This window comes from Wyeomyia smithii, chromosome 2, assembly GCF_029784165.1.
Source record: "Wyeomyia smithii strain HCP4-BCI-WySm-NY-G18 chromosome 2, ASM2978416v1, whole genome shotgun sequence".
Lineage (NCBI taxonomy): Eukaryota > Metazoa > Arthropoda > Insecta > Diptera > Culicidae > Wyeomyia > Wyeomyia smithii.
The window spans coordinates 218,363,820-218,389,248 of record NC_073695.1 but is presented as its reverse complement, the minus strand read 5'-3'; the positions used below and the strand labels follow the sequence as shown (position 1 = coordinate 218,389,248).

The following is a 25,429-nucleotide window of genomic DNA, read 5'->3' as shown; positions in this document are numbered from 1 at the left end:
TAAAGTAATGTCGAATCCGAGTTTTGGTTCGATGAATAGCTGCAGAACATTTTCTAAACGGAATATTTCATGCTCAATTAGGTCAATATAAATTTGTAGTAATCAAATACGTTGTTACAATGGCGTTAAACGTGAGGCGTTCCACTCGCAATTGTGGCTTGATTCGGAATCACGATATACATGCTTATCTGCAGAAGACTGTCTCAGAAAGTATTAACCAACTTTTTATTGCATTCATCACACTAGTGTTAGAAATTTAATTTTTGTTTGGTATACCTACTGCTAATCTTGGATCATTGTTCAGTGTCCTAAATGTTTGCTATCTATCGATTCGAGGCAAGATAGTGTTACGTCTTGTAAAATTCTTGCCAAGACTCTGTACATAGTTCATTGCATTGGACATCAGTTTGTGATCTTTTCAAGTTGTTGAATGATTTCTGCCGCACTTTAGAACATGTTGTGTGACCTTTTGTGGGGCCCCGAGGGCCATGGCCCCCTGGTTCCCCCCTAAATCCGCTAAACTTATCTGGTTCGTTTTGTAGATCGGGCATATGAGACCCTCGAACTAGTCCGAGGTTGATTCTTCATCAGCCCACACTTTCACTATGATCCGATGAATGGCACGATACAGCTGTTCACTCTCGACTTTGAAAAGCTTGGCAAGAATGCCGTTCTTCACAGCTGCCTTGCAGTTCTTCAGCTTTATAACTGCTTTCTGCACCTCGTCCATGGTTGGTGAATCCACAGCTTGTCCATCGTTCTCAATGTCAATCCTGATCCTTTCGGCGCTTCTGTCTTCCTCCTTAACGTTCAACAGCATATTAAAATGTTGTTTCTAACGCCTACCTTCCTTTAATTTATCGGTAATCAAGTTTTCCTCTTCGTCGTTGCACATTACAGGGAACAGGGACAGGGACAGGGGATCTTTTAGTAGAAGCTCCTCGCATCGTACCTGGAGAAGCAGCCCTCGGCCTCCGTAAGAAGACGCTCCTGATGCCGATGTTTCTTCCGGCGATGGAGTCTCTTTTCAGCGGCTCTAGCTGCTCGATATCTCCTTACGCTCTGACGTGTCACAGCTGTAGCCAACATGCAACATCCGACGCGTTTCTTTTCATCCGTTGCTCGCTGGTACCCAGTGTCAAACCGCTCGTTAGGTGAAGTTGTCGCAGCTATACTCAACACTTCTCGCGCTGTGGTGCTGTTCGTATTGATATGTCTCCATTGTGCGTTAAGGTCCCCCACAACTTGCTAATCGATCCATACATCAATTTTCTACGAGTACTCTGTAGCTTCTACTCCAGTTGATAATCGCTGGATGTTCAACCGTATCTTCTTACGTTGTACGTTGAACAACCGGGTGCGGATCTTAGATACCACGATCCGAGTCAGTGTTTGGTACTCTGAACGAACTTACGTCTGTAACGTCCGAAAAGTGCCGACCATCGGAAAAAAGGTGATCTAGCAGCAGGCCACCTCATTTCAGTGCATCCAGGTGTGCTTACGAATATTCCGGCGTGCAAAACAAGTACTACAAAGAGCCATACCGCAGGCTGCAATGAAATTGATAAGCCTGAGGCCATTATTGCTCGTGGTAGAGTGGAGCATTCTCTATCAATCACAAGGCAAAAAAGTAGTCCTGTCCGACCTGCGCATTTGCATATCCGATCTCCGATGACGATCTAGATGTCATGCTCTGGGGACTCACTGTATTTTTTCTCAGGGAGACTTCCTCTCAACACGCATATACGGTCATAACAAATGTGGCCCTCCCAACTAGTAACCAATCACCTTGTACATGTCTGAAGTTGCCAACTACCATTCAGTTGAACATAAGAGAAATAAAGGAGGACCCTTCTCGGTGGCTCCAAAAAGGTCTCATCCGTGGCACATCGATTGCGCCAAAAAAGGAAGACGCTGAAGAACCCGCTTCCCCGTCAAGCCACTCATTCGTCATTGCGATTAGACAACCTACCCGATCAGCGACAAACAAAAACCGACAGGGGGAAAGTCCCGCAACCACCAACGCAGCTTCGTACTGTCAGCAACGCAGCCGCCGTGACGGGCTGAAAATCCACCGCAACCGCACACACCAACCACAAATCCACACACATATAGTCAATTCAAAAACAGTTTTTCAACTTATGAAAAACGAAACTCTCTAGGAATTCAATAGTGTTGCACAACTTTTCCACGCTCAGCCCCTCTGATTACCCAGTAGCAAGCCGACCCGGTGATCTAAGTTCCACGGTCTCTTGCTCTGTGATCTTTCTTACTGCCAAGGGAGTAATTTAGTTAAAAAGAAATATTTTTTTGGAGCGATTCAGTATTTTTTATTACAAACATACAAGTTGTTCTTAAAAAATAAGTCAGTGAATATTGGCAAAATGGCCGTGGTTAGCCGTACGGCGCAAATTCTTTGAGATGCTCTTAAAAGAGTGCTGGACGGCAATGATATCCATCTTCCGGATGAAATTCCGGATTTTCGTGGTCGTCTGCTTGTTATCCGTGGTAGGCCTACGTCTTTTTGTCGTAATGGAAAGACTCCATGTCTGGTCAGAAGACGAACTTCTCATCAGAATGCTGCTCCTCCAAGAACAGAACCAAACTGTTCTCCAGGTACTCTAAGCTCATCCCGAACTGATTCGCCGTGCCTCTTCCATTTACTTTCTCACAACATCGGCCTCAGGAAAGTGTCGGCTGCACCTGTCACTGAGGCTGTTACCATACTGTTACTGTTACCAAACGATATTAACTCTTCAAATAAGTGTTTTATTTGTCCTCAAAAGAACAATTGTTCAATTCAATATCGGATATAATGCAATCGCATCTCTGTAATATTACCGACAGTATTATTCTTCTGAACAAAACTTTTTAATTAGAGGAAGTGCCGGCTGATGTTTTTACTGCTAATGCAACCCGCTACTACACTAAGACAGCATTTTATTAAAGGGAGTGCCGTTGCATCAGCTGACCCTGCTACTATCGATGCTGATATACCAGCTGCAATTGCTACGCTATCCGTAGCCATGCCACAGTTGTGGCCGCTATCCGCTATCGCTGGTTTTCACTGCACTGATACTGCTTCTGCTAAGGGAGGACTGCTGCTGTCGCTGTCTAGAACTGTTATCAGCGGCTTCCCAAGTAACAAAACTGATTTTATCAAAGTTTTATAGCGCTGTTTTGGCTGTATTAGGTGCTATAAAACTTTGATAAAACCAATATTGTTACTAGGGTTCGGCTGAAACAGGCTCTTATATAGGCCAAATAGCATATTTTAAATTGCAAGGTATATTATGCTGTCGACCGTTCTTGGGAAGCAATCATATAACGACCAATCAGAGGTCAAATTTTTCGTTTTGACAAGGCTTGACTATTTTCAATAGTACAATAGTTTGAATTATGAAATTACAATTATCTTCATTTCGAAAGAATTTTAGAAGATTTTCCAATCTATTGCTGCAAGAACGTAGGAAATCCATCGAATACTAACTGATTTATTAGCATTTGAAATTGGACATATTTTTCACTTTTTTCGATTTTAGATTTCCATTTCACATCCCTATGTAGCCGAACTTCCTGAAAGAAGTATTCTACTTCAAAAAACTGATTTTAGGGCAGTGAAGTATCTTCAGCAAAGTTGTTCCATCAATTGAACACAGGTGCACTCGAAAAGCTCAAACTGGAAAAAAGAAAGATTACCGTTTTTTTTTCAGAGACTTAAATGAGTTTCCTCGTAATCATAACATTAAAACGACCAACCCGGAGAGAAATTAGGGGCATCAAAATTCATAGGAATGGTTGAATAGCTATAATCTTTTCTTTTTCCGGTTTGATCTTTTGAAATGCACTTTTTTGTATTTTGTGAAACAGTGTTGTCTTTCATTTGATAGAAGTCTAATTTTGTGATTAATCTACATAGAAGTGGAAATCGAATTTTGCTCCTCTAGTTTTTGCAGAAAAGAATTCATATTTTTGGGTAAAGTTGTGTTGAATTTTATAAGGAGCAAATTATCTGAAGACACCATACATACCATACTATCTGGCTATTTGAATGGCCTTTAGTTTAGCTTTCTATTGAATGCTTTTAATTTTTTTTTTAAATAACTTTTTAATTTTAAATACAATTTTTTATAGTGATTTTCTGCAATTTTACAATGCTCTTCAATGTTTTTTTTCACAACATTTATTTGACACGGCACAATACAAATTAATGTTTTACGGAGCCAATTTAAATTGCTCTACAATGTTGTTTGCTATAACGAAATAGGGTAGCCAACGGCTTCGGCAGGTTTCTGCATAAGATTGCTGCAGAAAACCTGACGAAGGAAATCACTGCCGAAGCCGTTCGCTACCCTACCTAATCTCATAAAAAAAAATATTTTTATCTCTCAAATTTGTTTAGTTATCAATTTTATTTACATTTTTTTTTAAATTAACAAACATTTTTACAAAAACCCCAAAAATTCGCAAACAATTTCTGCTTTAAAGTATAAGCCAAATATTTTAATCCAGATAGCGGCATTGGCCTTTCGTAGTTTTGATAAAAATCTTCAATAATTAAAGAAGTATGAAAAAAAAAAACTTTCTTAATTAAAATTATGTGTTCTTTTATGCAACACAACATTGTAGAACACCGAAAAACTACAGAAAATCACTATAAAAAGGTATATATCGAAAAAACAATTTTAAGGATAATTCTGAAAAAAAAAAAATTCCAAGTAAATAGGCAGACAAGTATCTTCGGCAAAGTTGTTACTTATAAAATGTGCCGCAACTTTGTGATTGTGGATATGCAAAAATGAGAAAACTAAAATTCGCTTTCACCTGCAGGTGAAAAATTGAAAAATGATTATTGGAACAACTTTGCTCGAAACACTGCAGCTCCAAAATAATTTTGTTCAGCTCAAAATTATTTCGATTGCGATTTAATTGCTTTGGAAACAGTGTCAGGTGTGACTGCTAAAATGACTGGATAAGCAAATACATACATCAGGAAGTTTTTGCAGATTCCCAACTAAGTGGTGAATAACTCTGTTTGATAAGCAATCCATTTTTCCTAAATTAAAATGGTTCTAAATTAGCTTTCTTCCCCTACAAACAGTTTTGCTTTTTATTTTTTTTGGCGTCGATTGCTCTAAAGCTTAACCAGTTTTCATATCAATTTACCATTTTATTTTATGAATAGATACTTTCTCCCCGACATTTTTTTTCGATACTGAAAATTTTGTTGATTGCTACAAATTGTCTAACGGAAAATCCTTGTAACGGAAAGTGCACGGATACGATCCATCGCGTTAATGTCTATTACAAACTGTGCTGAAATTTGATTCGCGCTCTTTTTGTGAAAGACACCAGCAGCTCATTTTTAAGGCGGTTTTCCATGCCTCTTGTGAGAAAAATTCTCCCTCATTTGATAATACTGTCTGTGCAGAGCAAAATCGGAAGTGCCGAGTATTTGCAAAAAAGCAGACAATAAAGAATTATTTCGAACTGAATTTCTATTTTTTAACAACGGTTTTTTCCCGTTAACACGCAAGTTCATTAAGCAGACAGTATTTGAAGTGGAGAGAACGGAAACCAAACGAACTGGAAATATGATACAGATTTGGAAAAATGTACCGCATCCCGACGGAGCCAGAAGGAGGAATAAGGAGCCAGGTTTTTCGTGCTGCCCTAAATTTCAAACTAGGTTGCAGACGCACTGATTTGTGTGTATATGACATATAATTCTGTTCCACCGGGGTCCCATTGGGTCTATTGACCGCAGGGATACAATATGGGCGGATTTGTCTTCAAAACGCAGATTTTTAAAGTCGGTGTGCAGATTTTTATTGATTCCAGATAATCATATTTTTTCATAGTTTTTTGCAGATTTTTGTCAGAGTTTCTTAATATTTGAGCAGACTTTCTTTACATCTGTGCAAATTTTTGCAGACTTGCCTGCGCGAACGCAATTTTTTCAAATCACAGACCAATTTTTTTCGACTTCAGGCAGATTTCGTCGGTTTTTCGAGTAGTTGCTTACATTTTTCAAATCTCCTGACATCTCTGATTGCCCGTATTAAAGATCAAGAAAAAATGGTAGCTTTTCATGGACCGGTTTCAAGTAACAGACAGAGTATCGATACAGCTGGCATCGATGCTCCGCCCTGGGTATCGACCTGGTAGCGATGCTACCAAGGAAAAAAATATCAATAACCGAGCATCGATACTTTTGCAAGTTTTGTTCACTAATACTTATACTTATGTCGTGCGTGAACCCATGTAACAAAGATTGTACCGTCGACCACGGTTTTCCTGAAATCATTTTCTCAATTGATTTGCATTTAGTGTGGCCAGATAAGTCATTGATCATTAGAAAATCAGTCAGGAAGCTAAAAACCTTTTGAACAAAACAGGTTTATATATGCCAACTTCGAATACTTTTGAAAGTTCTGCAAATTTATCTGTGGTCATTAGGGTGAGGAATCGTTGTATTGAAAAAACGAAACTTGAAAGCCAGAACCAAGTTTTTATTGTTCTTTTTGGGGCCCCTACAATCCTAAATTTATCGGAAGTCGATTGGTTTTGTCTCCGCTTGGCGCATTGCATTTCAAATTTATATGGAGGTTTGTATGGAAAAACCAACTTTTTTGCATTTTCCATTCTAAAGAGCTCAAAATGGCTCAAACCAAAGGTTTCATGACTTCAAATGGTAGGTTTTTTGATGCCTAACAACTTGGCCGAAAACACTAAAGAGCTAGGGTGTTCTAAAAAAATACTACAGCTGTTCAAAGTTGAGTATGTCGAAATTTATGTTGCAAATCATTTTTTCTGCCAACACAGTGTACCGGCGTCAGTCAGATTTTCATCAGAAGTGACCTCAGAAACCCGTTGTAGATTCTACCTACGCCTAAATTTGTTTACTTGATCCAGCTGAGTGTATAAACTCGTTACGACAGGTTACTTCTGATGGGAATCCTACTGACACCGGTACATTGGTAATGTTGGCAGAAAACAAGATTTTCTGCATTTAAATCGACATACGCAACTTAGAACAGCTATAACTCTTCTTATGAACATCCTAGCTCTTCAGTGTCTTCGGCAAAGTTGTTGGGCATCTAAAATACTATACTTTAACATAATGTAGTGCATTGTAAGAGTATTATTGAGCTCTCTAGAAAGGTAAATGCAAAAAAGTAGTTTTCCCATATAAATTTCCATACAAATTTGAAATGCAATGCGCCAAGCGGAGACAAAACTAATCGACTTCCGGTAAGTTTAGGGTTGTTTGGGGCCCCAAAAGGAACCAAAAAAGCTTGGTTCTGGAAAATCGATCATTTTTCCCCACCCTAGTGGTCATGTCCCGTACGACTAAGATTTTTGTTTGGAAAATACACAAAAAAAAACTTAAATCCCTTTAATTTTCGTATGACTTAGCGTAATTTGAACTATTGCATTGTATGCCTTTTTGTTTAGTTAGGCATATATCATTATAGTTAAAGAAATCGTCATAAACATATTTTTAGAAAAATTATTTTGCCAGTGGACAATCATAACTTGAGTACCTAACATTGATTCGGTTACATTTACTATTCACATCAAACTTGAAAGCATAAAATTTCCCATTAACGTCGTGCAGAAAATGAGATGCAAATTAATTGATGATGTTTTAAAAGTTTGGGCCATCGACGGATCTGAGTCTGTTAATAGGCCGTATGAATAAAAGAGTTAATTCTGTTTCTCCCACATGATTTGCACGGAGCGAGTAGAGCTAACGCTTATATCGTAACTTAAAAAATCATAAAGAACGACAATGTTGCTTCTGGGTCTAATTCAACTAAATTACATATTACTGTTGACGTTAAATCCAATAAATTTGCAGAGTTTATACCCTTCCCAAAAATGACAAGCAGCGGCAAGCTGCTGGGTAACCTTCAACTGCTAGCGCTGACACACTTTCCAACTCTTGAAGCGGATTAGAGTCAAAGTATAGCGCCCACATATCGATCTGATTAAAGTAAAACCGAGACAGACGCTGTTCAATCATGCAGTGTTTAGAGGTGTTCCCTTGTATGTTTTGATCCGGTTGATTTACATAAAGTCTGTGTAGTATGTTATTTGATTTGCTTCACTTCGTAATTGTTGTTCGTGTCGAATATATTCTTTTCACTGACCAATACTAAACGCAAATTTTTATTTTCTATTTTTTTACAGTGACATAAGTCGCGATGGATTATCCCAGTCACACGACAGCGTTTTTTCGGAGTCTGGCGGAACAAACAGCAGCCTCTCAATCACACTTAAGGTGAGTTAATACTCACTTGATGAGACAGTCGAATATATACGAGTGATGTTTGTCATTTTTTTTTTCAGAATGAATTGGCTGATGTTCTACGGAAGCGGCGAAAGGATCGCCAGCACGAGGCATCCGACGAAGATCTCGGACTGCCGCAGAGTCCCATCACGCCTCAGCGGAAGGATCGGGCGATGAACAAAAGTGAGGGCTCATTGAGTATCCTTAGCATGACAAGTTCCGATCTGGACCTGGAGGAACGGTCCGGCTCGAACGCCAGCGGTTATAATCTGTTCCACCTGGACTCGTCCAGCTCCAGTGCGTGCAACCGGTCTTCGGATAATCCAGATGACAACGGTATTGTTTAAGTGATGTTATGTGTTGGAACAGTATTGAAATTTGTTATTTTCAGGAGCTGAATCTCCAGCGTCAAAGTTAAGTCACTCCGCTGCTAAGCACAAACTTGCTGTTAGACCAAAGAAGAAAGGTCCCACACGAGCACGCGCTCGAACGCGCGAGGTTTGTTTTTCTTCGTTAACAATTCTGTTACAAAAACTATTAAAAATCAATTTATTTCAGTCTACGGTGCTTCCCGCAACACCCGAAGTTAATGAGGATTCGCTGAAACTTTCAACTGTGGACATCCCGGCGATGGATTTGAGTGAAGCCGAAGAAAAGTGTCATTCGTTGACCTTTGGAATAAATCCGGGAGCGTTGAGTACCACTCAGCAGATGTTGAGTAGCAGTAGCAGCACAACCGTTATCCACAAACCGGCAGCCAAGGAACCGAGCTCAATAAACTCAAAACTGTCAGCGTCGGCTTCATTGACAACAGCAAATTCGGTCTCCAGTTCGACCATCTACGTCAACAGGAATATCTCGAAGAGCTACGACTTTAACGGGCACAACGGGGACGGTTACATAACGGAGGAACTGGACCTCATTAACGGAAAGAAGGATGATGATGGTTTTTTCAAACGCATCTTGAACTACAGTTTCAAGAAAAAGAAACACGAACATGGACTGAGGGATGAGTCGTCAGCTATGGGTCCTGTACCGGCACCGAGGAAAGAGGACAACACCAGTACGGTGTACATCACTCCTGGTATTGGCCAAGAAACGGTGATGAAACTGTCACTACCGATTTGCGAAACGGACGTTCCGGAGATGAGTGGATACAAAAAGATTAAAGCCGGTCCAGCAGCTAGGCAACGTGTCTTCCCGAAAGATATTTTCAACTCGGAAGTGGATGGAGTACGAGAAAGTCCACGGTATTCATCGAACGTTGAGGTTAATCGTCACTCGACGTCTTCCAATGGCAGTGGATCCATCATTATTGGGGGTGAGAAGAAAATCATACAACACAAGAGTGAAGAGTACTTGGTATCGAAGGTCAGAAAACTATCGGAGCGAAGCTTCGATGATGAGGAGGATGAAGAGGACGGCGGTCGGAAGTATCAACCGTACGTTGAAAAGGTTAAAAATTCCAAAATATACAATGCAAGTCCGTACCAGCAGCGAGTTGCGAAAATTTCCATCAATCAAGGTGAGCCACCCAAGGAGAGTCCCACCAAGCGCAAACCCGTCGAAAAGTCCAAGAGTTTCCGGGTGTACAGTGATACCGTTTCCAACAATCTTACCAACGGCAACAACTTGCCAAGTCTTCCTAACTTGACTAACTCGCTGTCGGTCGGAAACTTCAGCAACAACTTTCTGGAGACGGAGCACAAATTCTTCAGCATGACTGAGAACATAAGCCTAAGCAATCCGCGAATCTTCAAAGATTACATCACTAACGTAGATGAGCTGGGAGAGGACAGCAAGTTGGTCACCTCGAATGGCTCTCTGCAGAAGTTTGAAATCAATGACAACAACCTGTTGAACCCTCGAGAGCAGGATCATCATGTTGATCACCTGCCAAAGTCCATCGTGTTGACAACGAACACAATCGCCACACCGGAACCGAGCATCATGCTGCATAAGTCTAATCAAAACATCTCCCAGATCGAGGAAACCATCGATAAACTGGTGTCGTCTCCATTCGTCAGCATAATCAAAGACGCTGCCGGCAGTAATGATCGATTGGATCTGCTGGAACAGCAACCAGTTGCGTCACCGGGTGTACCCGAGTTCATGAAGATCCAGCTGAACCGAGTGGAAACAGCACGGGCCAAACCGAACGTCGTTCTGTCGACCTCGACTCCGGTGAGCAGCTGCAACACCACTCCTTCTCCTAGTCCAGCAACTCCGCTCAATGGTGGCGATGAATCCGTCAAGCTACGACGCTTCAGCAATGAGAACATTGAAATTACCGAAAGTAAACCGCCACTGCCTCCCTCGGCAGTAGTTACCGCGCGAAGTAGTCTTTCGGAGGCCCCCAAGAGTCCACCGGCTTTCAAGCGGGGTGAGTTGGGTTCCAAGCGGAACTCTATGAATCTTTCGCAGGAGATTTCGGACGATAGGAAAGTTATTCTGCAGCGCAGAACATCGGTTACGGAGGAGAAAATCAAGTACGAGCGACGGATTTCCTCCTCGTCTGAGGATATAAAGTATGAGCGGAAGAAATCGGGTTCCGATGAAGTGTTAGAGAAAAACAGGAGTAATTACAATAGCGGTTCGAGCAGTGGTGATGAACTGGTGGTCCTGCGGAAGAAATCGATCGTGGATAATTTCAAAGACAAGGACAAGGACACGCCAGAACTGATGAAGGTGTTTGCTCGGAGAAGCCTCAAGCTTCGCTCAGACGAAGATTATCGGCATGGAGATGGGAAGACACTATCGAGTGTCGATAGCGACAAGGAGAATCAATCGAGCGAGGAGAAGTTGGATAAGTTATCGAAGTCGGATGGGGCTGGCGTCACGGCCAAGGGCAACGGTACTGTGCTAACTAAAGATTCGGTCGATGGTAAGACGACACCTGACAGCAACTCTAGCGATGGGCTGCGCAAAAGCACACCGAAACCGTTTGGAGTTCCCAATCGGTTCGGAAATGCCGTCAACGTGCAAGCTAGAAGTGCCGCAACTTTTGCCGAGATCCGAAAGTCGATGCTAGCGGCGAGTGGCACAACAACGTCAGCTACTCAGAACAGCAATACCAATAACATCAACAACAACAACAACACAAAGACTACTACAGATAACAATGATGTCGCGGGGTTGAACGGAACAAGTATCAACAACAATAACAATATTAGCAATCGCCATACTATTGCCACCATGAATCAGTTCAATTTGAACGCCAACAATAATAACAACAATAACATCAACAACAACAGCAGTACCATAAGCAACAATGGTAATATAAACGGGAACAACACGACGATTGAAACGATCGGGGAAGTCAACGAGTTCAAAGGTATACTGCAAAGACGGGCTGAGTGGGAGAAGAGAGCCAAGGAAGGATTTAAGTAGGAAGTAACCAACAACCATGCTCAAAACGAGCCAAACAGTTTAAACGAAAATGCAATTGTAGAGACCCTACTGTAGATCAGTAGAATAGTTTTCCGAACAGACCAAGTTCTATCAAAGTCGTCAAAGTTTTGCTCATCATCGGTGTGGATTATTTCTAGACGTTGCACCACAGGAAGACATATATTACACTGCTCATTTGTACGGAATGAAGTTTATTAGTCATGATGATCGATTTCTACAGGAAGTAGTTTTTCAGTGTTTTCACTTTAAGATCTACCACCCCACCGAGCTTGAGCTGAGTTAGTCGGATAGTCGCTGTTTTAAGCAAAAGCAAAGGAAAAGAAAGATTTCCGTTAGGCGTGCAGAGACCTGCGGTTGCATTAGTTACGACCAAGAAGTTATCTAAACATTCACGATCCCCTTCCAATCGTAGTTATAGAGTATCCCGGTAACTAAGAGTGAAATTCCATGTACGCTTTGTGTCGATAGGCATTGTTATACACACTTTGAAAGATTCCAAGTGCTCCCTGTTACGTTTTCTTCCTTAGCATTGTCATATTACCGTAGCCGCTATCCCCTAAATTGGACTGTGACGAACCCAAGCCTTAGCAATACCACTCGAGCGCATTGGACCGATTAGAATTTGATTGTTTCTTTCTATCGCTAGTAGACTTACGGGCTTGTTGTGCAAGATAAACGATAATCAAAACGTAATCAACATTCATTTCAAAACTAAATCAAATGTGATAAAATATAAACTAAATATTCAAGTTCGATATTTTTAGAAACCTGTATTAATTTGTAAAATCGGTACTTTTTTCAAGTGTAAATTTTCGATTATTAGAGCGTTACCCCCCGAAAATTTACTGTAGTGAGACGAACGATTTTTATATCTATTCCCGAAAATATTGAGTTTTGATATAGCAGAAACAATATTGATCGTTATGGGTAAGATAATTTTAGATAAACCGTTAGAAGTGATTGGAACATGCAGTGAATTGCTAAACACTCCGAGCAGTTGCGTCAACGCAAACTACTTGGGGTGGGGGTAAAAAAACGCAAACGCCTCCGCATTGCGATGCTCTTCTACACTGATATATTATTAAAAATAAAATATATATTCCAAGCAACAACAAAAAAAAATCATACATATTTATAAATGGTTAGCTTTCCTATTGTTTCTACAGCTTTAATTTTTAGAGCTGTGCTAAATCAAACATTAGTCAGCTTCGTCACGGACTCAGTCCCAGAACACGAGAGCATTTCGATATTGAAGTGCTAGAGAATTGCTTTTTATCTCTTACCTTAAATCAGAAACATACACAGACACATACACACAAGGGTGCACACGTTCTTCTTTCGCGTGAAACGTTAACGATCGGAATGGAATTTAAAACATGATTGATTACTGCTTGCATACCGAAATCAGCATCATAGTGAAGAGAACACATGTGTAACTATAGCTCCACTGTTGATAAGTAATATTGAGATAATAAAATCATTGAAATAAGTTACTAATGGCTTTTCATTTTTTTACCTGAAATTGGTACTGGCTCATGAACCTCCTAGGCTCCTAAAGCTGATAGACGGCGGAGCAGAATCTGTGAGAGTATTTTGTAGACGGCATTGATAAGCGAGGTACCGCGGGTGTTGCGGCACTCCCGCCTGTCGCCCTTCTTTGATGGGGCAGACGACTTCCTCCAGCCACTTTTCTGGCAATTTTTTCTCCTTCCAAATCCTGGAAATGACCCATTGCAGCGCTCTTGCTAACGCCTCTCTTTCATGTTTAAAGAGCTCACTCGGCATTCCGTCCGTCCGTCTTCAGCTTCCCCATCTTACAAAGGACTTCACGAACATCGGGGGCTAGTACTCGGTCATCTACTGCTGGTGCTCCTAGGTGCTTCGCTTTTATTTACTGTATCGTCATTGAGGTGTCCAGCGAAGCACTTCTTCCACATGTCGATCACCTCGCTGGCGTTTATGAGAAGGTTCTCATCCGCGTATCACTGGCACGGTACAGCTGCTCCAGCTCCTCATGTTCACGATCCTCTTGCTGGCACTTCTTTCGTCTAAGAATCGTGGGCATGTCGTTTCGTGCCCGTTTGTAATACCAGTCGTTTCTGCTACTCGGGGCTTCCACTCCTATGTCGCCGTTGCGGTCTCTCCGATAGCTGTGCCCATGCTGCACCAGCTGTCCTTGAGAGCGATTTGGAGTAGCTGGCGAGACACCGCATAATTCAGCCGTCCGCTCCGGATCAGACGCTGTTTGAGCCACCCCTAACACGGAGAACAGACGCTCAGGCAAGCTGCCATCCTAGAAAAACAGCTCCTCTTTCCCTGGCAGCATACGACCAAATTCCCACTGGTTCACCGATCTTTCCTTGGCAGCTCGTATCCCAGTCGGTACCATGTTGAGGTGGGGGATAGGAGTTGATGGGCATTATGCTATGAACCACCCTGTGGTATATTTTATGCCAACTGGTACTGGTGTACTGCTGGTATGCGCTGCCCATCCCTTTAGCAATCAATCGATTCTAATAATTCGAACACCATTTAACTAGGAAACGTTCGAACTCTCATTTGCAGAACTTTCATATGGCCTAGGCCATGTAGGAAATATTCTAGAGTTCAGATAAGCTCAGTAAACCTGCTAATTTTCGAATGGTTTTAGTAATGGGATGCCTGATAAAAATGCTCTTTTTCCTCAGGGGCATAGATGAAAGAACCATTCTTGAAGCAAATGGTTCATCAAGATCAAGAATCGGCCAAGAGCTCATCGAGAAATGGCTATTTTTTTATCTGAGAGTTCCCAGAGTAACCTGCAGTAGGGGACATTTGCATAAACTACATACCCATTGGGAATTTGTACCCTTACTAATAACTTTGTCTAGGTAAGAGTTCCAGTTCATTTTTTTCGTCTAAAGTAACACCAACATGTTCAACTTCTTCCGAAAACGAAATTTGAATTCCTTAAGCTGCCTATAATCGCATATCAGTCCCATCTGGAAAATCAGCGAGTTGAGAAAACAGCGCTTGAAGAGGTTTTTCTTGTTTTGTGTATTTCACTTGTCTGGAGTGGGTTATTCTATTTTTTTCGTCATAATGTAATGAAATAGACCTCAATCATAACTACTATATTAAAGAATTGCCTTTTTCGTGAAAATTACGCTCGGTGTAGGAGTAGTCAAATTTTTCTCAAGTATTTTGAATATGGACAGACGTTCATGGCTGCAGACAACTTCTAAATATGATGCATGCAGAATGACGGAGACGTCCACCCATTACTCACCCCGACTTTAAGGTCGTCGTTGAAAAAGCAAAATATAAGGTTGAAGTTTTGGATATGCTACTGAATAATTTTCTTCCTTACGTCTTCTGTGTTTTGCAATACGTGCTGAATAAAATTATTCCGCATTAGCCCGTGCATTTAGCATATTGGAAAAGTGGTATTGAGAAAGGGAAGTTTCTAATTTCATTACGACAGTGACTTAACGGAAGACGACGGCGATGAAAAGAGGTACAAGCTGTTTTTAGCTAAGAAACTAAAAACGATTTCTTCTGAGTTCTGACAATTTCAACTTGAATGATCATTTGAAGGGAGCAGATCATCCACAGGAAATTAACCCCTCCGATTGACGAAACCAATAACATTTCGGGAACGAATTTTCAGAAAAAGTTGCAGTTTCAGTGTCTACTTAAAATTAACTTTTGTATGAAATTTATTTGAAATAACCTTGCATTTATTAATTATTTGATGATTTTTTTACAGTAAAAAGCTTGAAAAACAGCACCAAGTATTTATTATATAAGTTAAAGAAAAAAATATGGCCATATTCAGGAAAATCATTTGGTGGGACTGATATGCGATTATTTTTTGAATGGGATAATTTGACCTCACATGTTATTCTGACTTTTTCGAATAAAACATGTTTTTTCTGTTTCTTGAATCGATAGTAGAGCAAGAAATAGATAATATTTGATATATAACTCAAAAATGATGAAAATCCATATGGGACTGGTATGCGATTATAGGCAGTAGAGAGTAGGCCGTTTCAAATTGATTTTCATCCTTTTAGTATAAGGTACAGAGACAGTTCTAGAAGGGTTAACATTTCTACACCATTTTAAAATCACATTAAGCGCAGTATGTAACCGATGAGATATCTTGTCATCAAACTTTCCACGAACTATTATAGCTAAATTATCTGCGAAGCCAATCATCTCATATCCGGATTCTGCTAGCCTTTTGAGGGGATCGTCTACTGCTAAGGACCGAAAAAAGGGTGAAAGTATTCCGTCTTGAGGAGCCCTTGATCTATATAATATATTGTTTGGTACGCAACTCCAAGGTCAGCAGAAATTTCTCGGTATTTAAACGTCACCATTATCCGTTCAATAATACAGTTAATCAGGCTCCTTACTTCCATTCCGATACGCAATGAGCTATAGGATGCATTGCACACTAGACCAGGAATAAAAGCTAGCAGAACGAAATTATTAGCGCTCTCAGGGTTTAACCAATCGGTTTCTAGTCTTCTACAAAGTTTATTTTTATAAATGGGGATTCAATTTGGATGTTTGATTTAGTTCGCATAGCTTCAGCGTGTGAGGGATAGGAGATTGCATCGCAACGGAACCTTCGCGACTAAATTCCGAATCAATTCAAACATCCAAGTTGAAGCCTCAACTATACCAAACTTTGTAGAAGATTAGAAACCGATTGGTTAAACCCTGGGAACGCTCATAACTTCATTCTTGGTTTAGTGTGCATTGCTGATGCTCCGCCATTATCAAGAAAAGCAACCATATTGCAACCATAGCAACCATAGTGATTTCCTTGGTGGGAAGCTATTTCTCGATTTTATTATTTAACGACTGTAGATTCACCCGACTGGTAACCAAGGTGCTTTTGCTTGAAATAAAAAATATGTGGACAAACTCTTAGAATTTTGATATTTGGTCTTAAACCGGTAATTTTTTATGTTTGGGCGTCGAAAAAACATAAAAAATTACCGGTTTCTCAAAAATTCAAAATGGCGCCATTATTGCCCCTTAAGTTGAAATATGTTCAAACTCCGGGAAATTTATTTTCGTATCAAACATCATCAAAAAATCATACATAGAAGCCAAGGCAAAAAAATTGTTGCACTGTGTTATCGACACGCAAATATTTGCATTTTCTGTGATAGTCAGGCAACACCTAAAATCCTGAATTCTCCTTTCTGCCACTCTGAAATTGAAATAAAATTCAATAAGCTTGTTGACTTGATGGAGTAGTTCGTTTTGTTCCATTGTCTTCAATAGTACAGAGAAGAGTGATGGGCCTAAAGTCTTTAGAAGTCTTTTTTTTCCGTTTTGAAAATAAAAACAACTCGAAGCTTCCTGCAGGCTTCTGGTATGTAAAGGGGGGATTTGTTAGTAGCTTAAGTATTTATGATAAATATTAGTAAATAATGAGTATGTGTGTCCAATCACAAATGGTGACTTCTCAACACTGTTAGAAATTTGTAATTTTAATTGTTAGGATTTGTTTGCTTTCGCAATTAGGACTTATCATTCGTAGGGATTTAAACCTACTTGTCAGAAAAGGGGAAGTAAACTTACAACTAACTTAATTGCAAACTTATTGGCTATAAAGAGAGCTTATCGTAGCAATTGAGGATTGCAACGATTTTTGTCGAAAATTGTTAATAATTTTATTTGACATAGCTTCTAATGGTTCAACACCAGTAAGTCTATGTAATTCGAGTGTACCAAACCAAGGAGGACGCTTCAAAATCATTTTCAGAATTTTATTCTGAATCCTTTGGAGCGATTTCTTCCTTGTTGAACAGCAACTTGACCAGATCGGTACAGCATAAAGCATTGCTGGTCTAAAAATTTGTTTGTAAATCAAAAGTTTGTTCTTTAAACAAAGTTTAGAATTCCTGTTAATGAGAGGATATAAACATCTCGTATATTTCATGCACTTGGCTTGTATACTCTCAATGTGCTCTTTGAAAATAAGTTTTTTATCATAAATTAGTCCCAAGTACTTAACCTTGTCGGACCAACTTAAAATAACCCCATTCATCTTGACAACGTGATTATTGTTTGGCTTGAGGAAAGACGCCCTAGGCTTATGCGGAAAAATTATCATTTGAGTTTTAGAAGCATTGGGAGAGATTTTCCACTTTTGCAAGTAGGAAGAAAAAATATCTAAACTTTTCTGCAATCGACTGCATATGACACGAAGACTTTTTCCTTTTACGGAAATGCTTGTGTCATCGCAGAACAATGACTTTGTGCATCCTGGAGGCAAATCAGGAAGATCTGAAGTGAATATGTTGTACAGGACTGGACCCAAGACTGAACCTTGAGGTACACCTGCTCTGACAGGAAACCTATCAGATTTTGAATACTGATAGACAACCTGCAGAGTTCGATCAGTAAGATAATTTTTTAAAATTTTGATTAGGAAAATTGGAAAATTAAAAGTTTGCAATTTCGCAATCAAACCTTTATGCCAAACACTGTCGAATGCTTTTTCTATGTCTAAAAGAGCAGCTCCAGTGGAATAACCTTCAGATTTGTTAGCTCGTATCATATTAGTAACTCTGAGCAATTGATGAGTTGTGGAATGCCCATGGCGAAATCCAAACTGTTCATTTGCAAAAATTGAATTTTCGTTGATGTGTGACATCATTCTGTTAAGAATAACTCTCTCAAACAGTTTACTTATTGAAGAAAGCAAACTGATTGGTCGATAACTTGAAACTTCAGCTGGGTTTTTATCCGGTTTTAAAATGGGAGTAATTTTTGCATTTTTCCATAATTTGGGAAAATATGCAATTTTGAAGCAGCAATTGAAAATTTTCACTAAAAAATCCATTGTGCTCTCAGGGAGATGTTTGATTAGTATATTAAAGATTCCATCGTCACCAGGTGCTTTCTTATTTTTGAAATTTTTAATAATTGATTTAATCTCATTCAAGTTAGTTTCAATTATTTCTGCAGGTAAAAAATTCTGGGAAGAAATTAAATCAAATTGACGTGTGACTTGATTTTCAATTGGACTCACAAAATTCAAATTTGAGTTATGAACACTCTCAAACTGCTGAGCAAGTCTTTGAGCCTTTTGTTCATTGGATACAAGAAAACGTTCACCATCTTTTAAAACTGGAATAGGCTTTGAAGGTTTCTTAAGAACCTTCGACAGCTTCCAAAATGGTTTTGAATATGGTTTCAATTTTTCAACTTTAGTCTCAAAATTTTGATTTCTCAGAAGAGTAAATCTATGTTTAATCTCTTTCTGTAAATCTTTATAAATAGTTTTAAAAACAGGGTCACGAGAACGTTGATATTGGCGTCTGCTGACATTTTTCAAACGAATTAGAAGTTGAAGATTTTCGTCAATTATTGGTGAATCAAATTTCACTTGAGCCTTTGGAACAGAATAATTCCTGGCATCAACAATTGCACATTTTAATGCTTCCAAAGCGGAATCAATATTCACTTCGTTTTGCAAATCAAGCTCATTATTGAAATTTCTCTCAATATAATTTTTGTATCTTTCCCAATTAGCTTTGTTATAATTAAAAACAGAGCTCATAGGGTTTAAAACTGATTCATGTGATAAATAAAAAGTTATTGGAAGATGGTCAGAATCAAAGTCAGCATGTGTGATCAAATCACTACATACATGACTTTGATCTGTCAGCACCAAATCAATTGTTGAAGGGTTTCTTACAGAAGAAAAGCATGTAGGACTATTCGGAGACAAAATAGAATAGTATCCTGAAGAACAATCATTGAATAAAATTTTGCCATTGGAATTACTTTGAGAATTATTCCATGAACGATGTTTAGCGTTAAAATCGCCGATTATGAAAAATTTCGAACGATTTCTGGTGAGTTTTTGTAAATCACCTTTAAATAATTTTTGAGCTCGCGTGTGCATTGAAATGGTAAATATGCTGCGGCAATAAATAAAATCCCAAATTCAGTTTGAACTTCAATTCCCAAAGTTTCAATAACTTTCGTCTCAAGATGGGGAAGAGCACGATGTTTGATTCGGCGATGAATAACAATTGCAACTCCACCGCCGGAACCCTGAATCCTATCATATCTATGAACCACGTAATTGGGATCATATATTTTAATTTTATGTTAGGTTTCAAAAATGTTTCAGTAATAATTGCAATATGCACATTATTTACTGTTAAAAAATTAAAAAGCTCATTCTCATTGGCCTTCAATGAGCGAGCATTTCAATTCAATATTTTAATTGTTTTATTTAAAATCATTGCTAAATTTTAAATTAGAAACAATTTTAATAGTAAAATTTGTGCCTATTTGAATGGCTTCAAACATTGATTTTGCCTGCAACATGGCGTTCATGAGATCCAACATTGCCTGTTGCAAAAAAGAAAGTTTACCTGCCGTAATAGGCCCCAGGCAGTTGACATTAGAAAAAATATTTTCGGCAACAATATTAGCTGGAGTAATAGGTATACAATTATTTTCTAGCGTGTTTTGCTTACCCATATTAACGGTCATTTTCGAACTACCAACACTAGGCGGTATAATGTTCGAACTACCTGTAACCTGTGCATAAGTTAAACGGGTATGCAAAGGAGTAGGTAAACTATGCGTCACTTGTACGCTTGGAGAATTTTGTTTTGAAGTTGGTTTTAATTGAGAAATTGAATTTTGTTTACCTTGCCTTGCCTTAACAATTGCTAACCGGACTGGGCATTGATAAAAATTTGACATATGGTTGCCGTTACAATTCGCACAGCGAAAATTTTTACTCTCTTTCACAGGACATGTGTCCTTTTTGTGAGAAGAGTCTCCACAATTAAGACATTTTTGGTCCATGTTACAGAATTTGGAACCATGGCCATAACGTTGGCAAGTACGGCATTGGGTGATATGCTTTTCACCTCCGCCATACTTCCTATAAGTTTCCCACTTTACACGCACATTATACAAAGCATGTGCTTTTTCAAAAAATTTTAAGTTGTTAACCTCATTGCGATTAAAATGAATTAAATAATTAACAAGGGAAATTCCAGTTCTCTGACTGTTTTCGCCTCGTGATTTTTGTTTCATTAGAATTACTTGGGTAGGGGCTATGCCAAGTAATTCTGTTAAAGTAAGTTTGATCTCATCAACGGTTTGATCGTTGGTGAGACCTTTCAAGACAACCTTGAACGGCTTGGCGTTCTTGGTGTCATATGTAAAAAATTTGTACATCTTGTCAGTTAAATACTGAACAAGACGATCACGACCCTTTACTGAGTCGGCTAATAAGCGGCATTCACCTCTACGGCAAATTTGATAGGTAACTTTAACGTCAGAAACAAACGTTGAAAGTTCCTTTTTGAATATATTAAATTCAGAAGAAATAGTTACCACAATAGGTGGAACTTTCTCCTTTTTTAAAGATTTTATATTTTGTATAGTTTCATTATTGGTAACTTCCATTTCACCAGCTTCTTGCTCAGGCAAAATATCAAAAGGATTGTCACTACAGACACTCGATGTGTCAGAAAGAGATGCCTCTCTTTTCCTCCCCGCAGCGATGCGAGGTTTCTTTTTCCGTCCAGCCATTTCAGGTGATACGAAAAAAGTTAAAACAAATGTTAAATTCAAAAGTAGGTAGTCTTGAGAAAGACTGATGGGAAATAACTTTCAGGTAGTCTTTAAAAGACACACTGACAAAACACAAACTTTGAAGCTATAGGCAGTCAAAGACCAGTCCACAAGCAACCAAAAAAACGTCTGATCTGTAGGACAGTTCAAGACGCACTGTGCTTCTGGTATGTAACGCAGCGTAACACTAGCTCTGAATAATTCAGCTAACAATGAAATTGGCACTTTTTTCCCTGCCGAAGTAATGGAGATTTGGAAGGCTGAAAGAAATTCAATGTTCATTGAACCCTAGAAAGTGTGACGACTCCACAAGGTTTATGATAGGCATTAGTTGACCATAGTCGTCTTGCCTCATTTAAATCCTGTGCTTCACTGGATACAAATATTTATCCAGGGAATTGAGTCCTCATAATTAATTCCAGTGTTTCAGAGGAAGCGACAGTACAACTGTTATCGACTTTTTTAAGACTACTAAAACCATTTGAATAGTCTTTTGAAAGAACTTTATGCTTTCTTGCAGCCGTTGGAGTGTTATTGGTCTCTGTACAGAATCGTCTGCAAACCTTTCGTTTGGTACGTTACACAGTGTTCCAAAGACAAAAATCGAAAAAGTTAATTTCTTATTGAACCAATTCTATGTGTTGATATGTTTTATACATTTTGAGGTATATTGTAATGATAATTAAAGGCTTCTTATTCATGCTTTTTTATGCTTAGAGAAAAAAGGTAATTTCGATTTAAAATCGATCTTCGAAACCCACCCCAAGGTGCCTCCCGGAAATATCGGGGATTACCTTAAAACTATAGAAATGGTTGCCATTACTCAAGTTTGCACTTTCGCCATTTTGAATTTCTGAGTAATCGAAAATTTGTGAGTTTTTTTAGACGCCATTTTGTTTTAAGACCAAATATCAAAATTCCACGAGTTTGTCCACATATTAGCATCTTCTTACCCATCTTTTGAAAAAAAACGGATCTTGAATCGGACAAAAACTGAGCTCAAAACGGTGATAATGTAGGGGAATTGGGGCAAAATCGACATTTTGCTAACATTTTACGTAGATCAGACACCTACCATTCGATTTCTGAGACTTTTTTACTCAAAATAAGATGTAACTTGACTACCACTTTGAGATATTAGCGAATTACCATTAATGCTCAGAAATAATCGATATTATTTTGCTTTGTGAAATATACCGAAACTATGCCCAAACCGGTTTAGTAGAATTACCGCACTATGGTCGGAAATAAGCGCTTTTTCATGCCCCAAAAGTCACTCGAACGAATTTTCCGAATAAAAATTAAGTTGGAATGACTAGATGGTTTTGAATGGTGGATTAGCATATTTTTGTGTGAAAACTTCAAGTTTTTTTAATGCGTTTTAAGCCTAGAGGGCACAAAAGTTGACAAATTCAACAACATGGATTTTGAAGGTGAAACTATGTACTTTCATCCTGAATGTGTTGTTGTTGCATATATGTGCAAACAAAGGAGTTGGGTGCCTCCAAAAAGTGTCATTTTACAACGAAAAAACACGTGTAACTTTTTTCTCTGAATGGTTAGCAATTATCTATTGGTGTCAAAATATGCAGTTTTTCACGCCCTAAAAGTCACTCGAACACTACTTTGAAATCCGAATAAAACTTAAAAAACTAGAACAATAATAGTGCTTTTTTTCGAACCACCCCAAATGAATTTAGAAAAATTGCAATAGAAAAGTGAAGAAACATGATAGAGAAACAGTTTTTTCAACAAAGTTTCATAAAATTAAATTATTTATAATTTTGTGGAAGACAATATTGCTCTATGTCGTAAGATAAAAAAGTTACAATTTTTATTTTGAGTACAATAGGACCACCCTAGTAACCATTCATACCAAAAGATAGATTTTTCTTAGTAGAGAAACTTTCTAGAAGACAAGAAATTACTAGCATCTATGGTTTCCGAATTTCAGATTTTTGTCGTGAAATTTCACGATTCCGACCGTAGTGCACCGTTTTGAGCTCAGTTTTTGTCCGATTTAAGATCTGTTTTTTTTTCAAAAGATGGGTAAAAAGATGCTAATATGTGGACAAACTCTTAGAATTTTGATATTTGGTCTTAAAACAAAATGGCGTCGAAAAAACATAAAAAATAACCGGTTTCTCAAAAAATCAAAATGGCGCCATTATTGCCCCTTAAGTTAAAATATGTTCAAACTCCGGGAAATTCATTTTAGTATCAAACATCATCAAAAAATCATACATATTCCTGTGGAGTCTCCCCGAGCGCTCTAAAAGCTGAACTCGGTGAATGGGAGAAAGCGACCATCAAAGCAAACTGGGATGTCATTAGCGGATTACGACAATTGAAAAGACACATAGAACCTACCGAAATTTGGAGGGAAAGTCCCGGTGTGGTAATAGACTTCACACGAAGTGCGTTGTCTAACTGGGATAAATGTGCAATGTAGCAAGGACATCAACTCGCCAAGTATTGATGTACCTGCTCGTACGCACTAAGAGTAAGTTGAAGCATACCACGATAGATCAAACAATGGTCGCAGTGGTTCAGTCTTCTACAAGGGAAAAAACCCAGGATGAGCTATGTATTGTACATCGGTCCCTTATTTTTCTGTATAAAACGTAATTTATGTGTGAATTAGCGTAAAATCTTCCTGGATTAATGATATGCAATTTTTTTCGCAATAGTAAAATGTATATAAAAATAATTATTAGAAAACTCAATAAAAATGAAAATAAAACCTTATTGTGGCGTCTAAGTCACTTTTCCGTTGCCTAGAAATGATTTAAAAATGCTTTACATGCCATCTAGAAATGGATGATATTTGAGAAAAAAATTATGTTATGCTTCTGTTAAAAGAAATTGGCTTTGAGACATTTTTACATTACATTACATTTGTCATTTATGAAAACAGTTGCTCTCATCGGTACTCAACATTTTCGCCTCTTTTATTGATGTCGGAACTACCCCATAGCGTTCGATGGGCATTTGCATCCCACCCTATTGTAAAATTGTTCAACGTCTCCAAGAAAATGAGCGTGTCTTTTCTCGTGCGGTAGGTACCTACATCTTGATCGCAACAATATCTTTACTAATATATTCAGTAATTGGGACAAATTTTGTTCTCGTATTTACTGCTGTTCTAGGTTTATACTGACTATCGTCATTAAGAAGTTTGCAGTTGAACGCGGAGCATCCCAATACCCTACTATCATCGTTAACCTATGGCTCTTGAGTTAAAGCCACTTCAATGTTTTCTTTAGAAAATCATCTACTGAGCACGGTTGATGCACCATTGGCGTGATGAAGATTTATTATAACAAACATACTCATTGCTTGTGAATGATTTATAAAATTTTAATTTATATGTCACCTATATTACTTCCTTTAGAGACGGTCTTGAACAGACCATTCTTTAGAGTTTCTGCCGGGCAGTTTGGTGTGTGGTCCTTTGCAACCATGGACAATGGATTGCCATTAGCATTTGGAACCACTGCTTCCAGCGGTGCCACTGTTGTTAGTAATTCCTCTGATTCTCAACCTACTTGTCCCTGGCGATTGTAGATTCCGCTAAACTTCATTGGAATCCATGGTTTTCTCATCTGGGACTGTGCTATTAGACCACTGCTATTACATCGGCTCCTTCTCATAGAGTATGAGTTGGAGGTTCTTTTTTAACCTTTTTTTTTTGTGTGGACCCCACTGCGACCAGTAGTTGTTTGATCTATTGTGGCATTGTCCGGACGTTTTTGCTGTTTGCACATTTCTGTTTTTTTTTACCATTTTGCAGTGCTACTTATTGAGAATTAACCTGCTCCGTGTTATAGTGCTTTTTGTCTTCTCCTTCAGACTTAGTAACCTACTACCTTCCTTATCGACCTTATCATACTCTCCTGCAGGCTATCACTCTAAAAGCATATAGCGTGCTATAGTCTATGATATTATCAAAGCTTTAGATCAGTGGTTATTAAGTCTGGAGGGAAGTTATAGTACTTTTTGTCTTCTCATTCATATTTAGTAACCAACTTTCTTCCTTATCGATTCTATTTTTTTTTTTTTTTTTTAAGGGGGGATTTGTTAGTAGCTTAAGTATTTATGATAAAT

The 25,429-nt window shown here is 38.7% G+C and overlaps 1 protein-coding gene across 5 annotated transcripts in view; it reads left to right on the top strand.

Moving 5' to 3' along the window:
• The window catches only part of LOC129721140 (probable WRKY transcription factor protein 1), a 242,582-nt gene extending 229,382 nt beyond the window's left edge, over window positions 1-13,200 (top strand). For all 5 annotated transcript variants that reach the window (XM_055673333.1, XM_055673331.1, XM_055673332.1 and 2 more), the window contains 4 exons: window positions 8,197-8,287; window positions 8,356-8,632; window positions 8,688-8,794; window positions 8,855-13,200. In XM_055673333.1, the coding sequence (XP_055529308.1) occupies window positions 8,197-8,287; window positions 8,356-8,632; window positions 8,688-8,794; window positions 8,855-11,686 (3,307 nt within the window). In that variant the 3' untranslated portion in view covers window positions 11,687-13,200. The remainder of the gene's footprint in view (window positions 1-8,196; window positions 8,288-8,355; window positions 8,633-8,687; window positions 8,795-8,854) is intronic.
• The last annotated feature ends 12,229 nt before the right edge of the window (window positions 13,201-25,429 follow it).